This window comes from Thalia democratica, chromosome 2 (assembly GCF_965202585.1).
Source record: "Thalia democratica chromosome 2, ktThaDemo2.hap1.1, whole genome shotgun sequence".
NCBI classification, from domain to species: Eukaryota; Metazoa; Chordata; class Thaliacea; order Salpida; family Salpidae; genus Thalia; species Thalia democratica.
The window spans coordinates 68,276,456-68,279,042 of NC_139166.1; the positions used below are offsets into that span (position 1 = coordinate 68,276,456).

Genomic DNA, 2,587 nt, shown 5'->3' on the forward strand with positions numbered 1-2,587 from the left:
ACATTTGTGCTATTACGTTAAAACTATACAACCAATGATTATAAATCTAAACTTGTAAAATTTAATAAGATATAGGTAATTGCTCACATTTTGGCAACTTTACTGTTAATAATATATTAATGCAAAAACAAATAAATAAAACACTCTCTCAAGTTTTTCTGTGATAGTTTATACGTATTACACTACTTTTCGTCAGAACTTAACAGTAGAACAAATTTTAAACTATGAATAAGTTTTTGAACAAAAACACAAAAAGTTAAAACTAACAAAGTAATAAGCACAATAAATAATCAGTGTAAAGTAATAAATAATTAAACTCAAATACTACTAACGGATAAAAAATAGATAATTTAACTAAATAAAGACACTTTGTAATCAAATTCCTTCTGTTTACACAGTTCTGGTTTTTCCAAAAATATAAAGATAGCCTCCAACTTCACGAGATCAAACACACTATTGCAATGATGGATTATTCTAAATCTGGATATGTCATATTTCCTAGCACAATCTCTATTATTTATTAGATGTTCTGCAACTGAAGATCTTTTTGCTGCGTTTTTTGTTGCTATTGTCTTAATTTCAGGTTCTTGTTCGATGAATTTCAATACACAAGCAGGTAGATGTTCTTTTATCCTGCTTTTTAAGTGCCTAGAGTTCTGACCGATATAGCTCTTTTCGCAAGAGCAATTAAACTTGTATACTACACAACTTTTGTCTTGGTCTGGTATCGGGTCCTTCAGTTGCACTTTTAATAAAGATTTTGAAAGAAATATAACTCTTGGAAGCACTTGATTGTAAGATTTTTTTGTTAAGTCTTTTAGTTTGCTCTCAAATACTCGTGATTTTTCTCCAATATAAGGTAGTTTTAATATTGCTGGGAACTTCTCCGGTCCAAATAGCCTAGGTTGATTTATGTTATTGTGGTGTGACTTTATCACCTTCTTAATCAAATCTGGTGGGTAACCATTTTTTATTAAAATTTCTTTTATTCTCTCAACCTCTGAATGAAGTAATTCTTTCGAACAGATTCTGTATGCTCTATGGTACAGCGTTTTGATTAGGTTTACTTTTCGTTTCTTACTACAAAACGATTGGTAGTGTAAGTATTGCCCAGTGAAAGTTGTTTTTCTATAGACATTCGTTATGAAGCTTGTTTTATCTTTTATTATTAATATATCCAGAAATGACAGCTAGTTGTTCTCTTCTACTTCTTTAGTAAAAGAAATCTTTTCATGTAAAGAGTTTAATTTTTGAAAAATAGCTTCATTTTCACTTTCTGTTTTGGATATAACCAAACAATCGTCGACGTATCTTATTTAGACAACCTGTGAAAACAAGTCGTCAGCATTTTTAGATTCTAAATATCCGATAAAAATGTTCGCTAGAGTAGGACCCAAAGGTGACCCCATGGCTACGCCGTCTATCTGACTGTAAATTGTATTATTGAAATTAAACTGTACATCACTCGTTGCTATTTTCATCAGCTTACAAATAAGTGCTGACAAATTATATGAAATAAGAAAACCTAATTTAGAGAAGAACAATTTTATAAAGCTTATTGAAAATAGCAACGAGTGATGTACAGTTTAATTTCAATAATACAATTTACAGTCAGATAGACGGCGTAGCCATGGGGTCACCTTTGGGTCCTACTCTAGCGAACATTTTTATCGGATATTTAGAATCTAAAATTGCTGACGACTTGTCTTCACAGGTTGTCTAAATAAGATACGTCGACGATTGTTTGGTTATATCCAAAACAGAAAGTGAAAATGAAGCTATTTTTCAAAAATTAAACTCTTTACATGAAAAGATTTCTTTTACTAGAGAAGTAGAAGAGAACAACTAGCTGCGATTTCTGGATATATTAATAATAAAAGATAAAACAAGCTTCATAACGAATGTCTATAGAAAAACAACTTTCACTGGGCAATACTTACACTACCAATCGTTTTGTAGTAAGAAACGAAAAGTAAACCTAATCAAAACGCTGTACCATAGAGCATACAGAACCTGTTCGAAAGAATTACTTCATTCAGAGGTTGAGAGAATAAAATATGGTTACACACCAGATTTGATTAAGAAGGTGATAAAATCACACCACAATAACATAAATCAACCTAGGCTATTTGGACCGGAGAAGTTCCCAGCAATATTAAAACTACCTTATATTGGAGAAAAATCACGAGTATTTGAGAGCAAACTAAAAGACTTAACAAAAAAATCTTACAATCAAGTGCTTCCAAGAGTTATATTTCTTCCAAAATCTTTATTTAAAGTGCAGTTGAAGGACCCGATACCAGACCAAGACAAAAGTTGTGTAGTATACAAGTTTAATTGCTCTTGCGAAAAGAGCTATATCGGTCAGACCTCTAGGCACTTAAAAAGCAGGATAAAAAAACATCTACCTGCTTGTGTATTGAAATTCATCGAACAAGAATCTGAAATTAAGACAATAGCAACAAAAAACGCAGCAAAAAGATCTTCAGTTGCAGAACATCTAATAAATAATAGAGATTGTGCTAGGAAATATGACATATCCAGATTTAGAATAATCCATCATTGCAATAGTGTGTTTGATCTCGTG

The 2,587-nt window shown here is 31.3% G+C and overlaps 1 protein-coding gene across 1 annotated transcript; it reads right to left on the bottom strand.

Moving 5' to 3' along the window:
- Positions 1–350: 350 nt before the first annotated feature.
- Positions 351–1,481, bottom strand: LOC145828889 (uncharacterized). The gene is made up of 2 exons (XM_082936634.1): positions 1,336–1,481; positions 351–1,038 (listed from the first exon to the last, which is right to left on the bottom strand). The coding sequence occupies exons 1-2, from the start codon at positions 1,479–1,481 to the stop codon at positions 351–353; spliced, it is 834 nt and encodes a 277-aa protein (XP_082792760.1).
- Between the last annotated feature and the right edge of the window lie 1,106 nt (positions 1,482–2,587).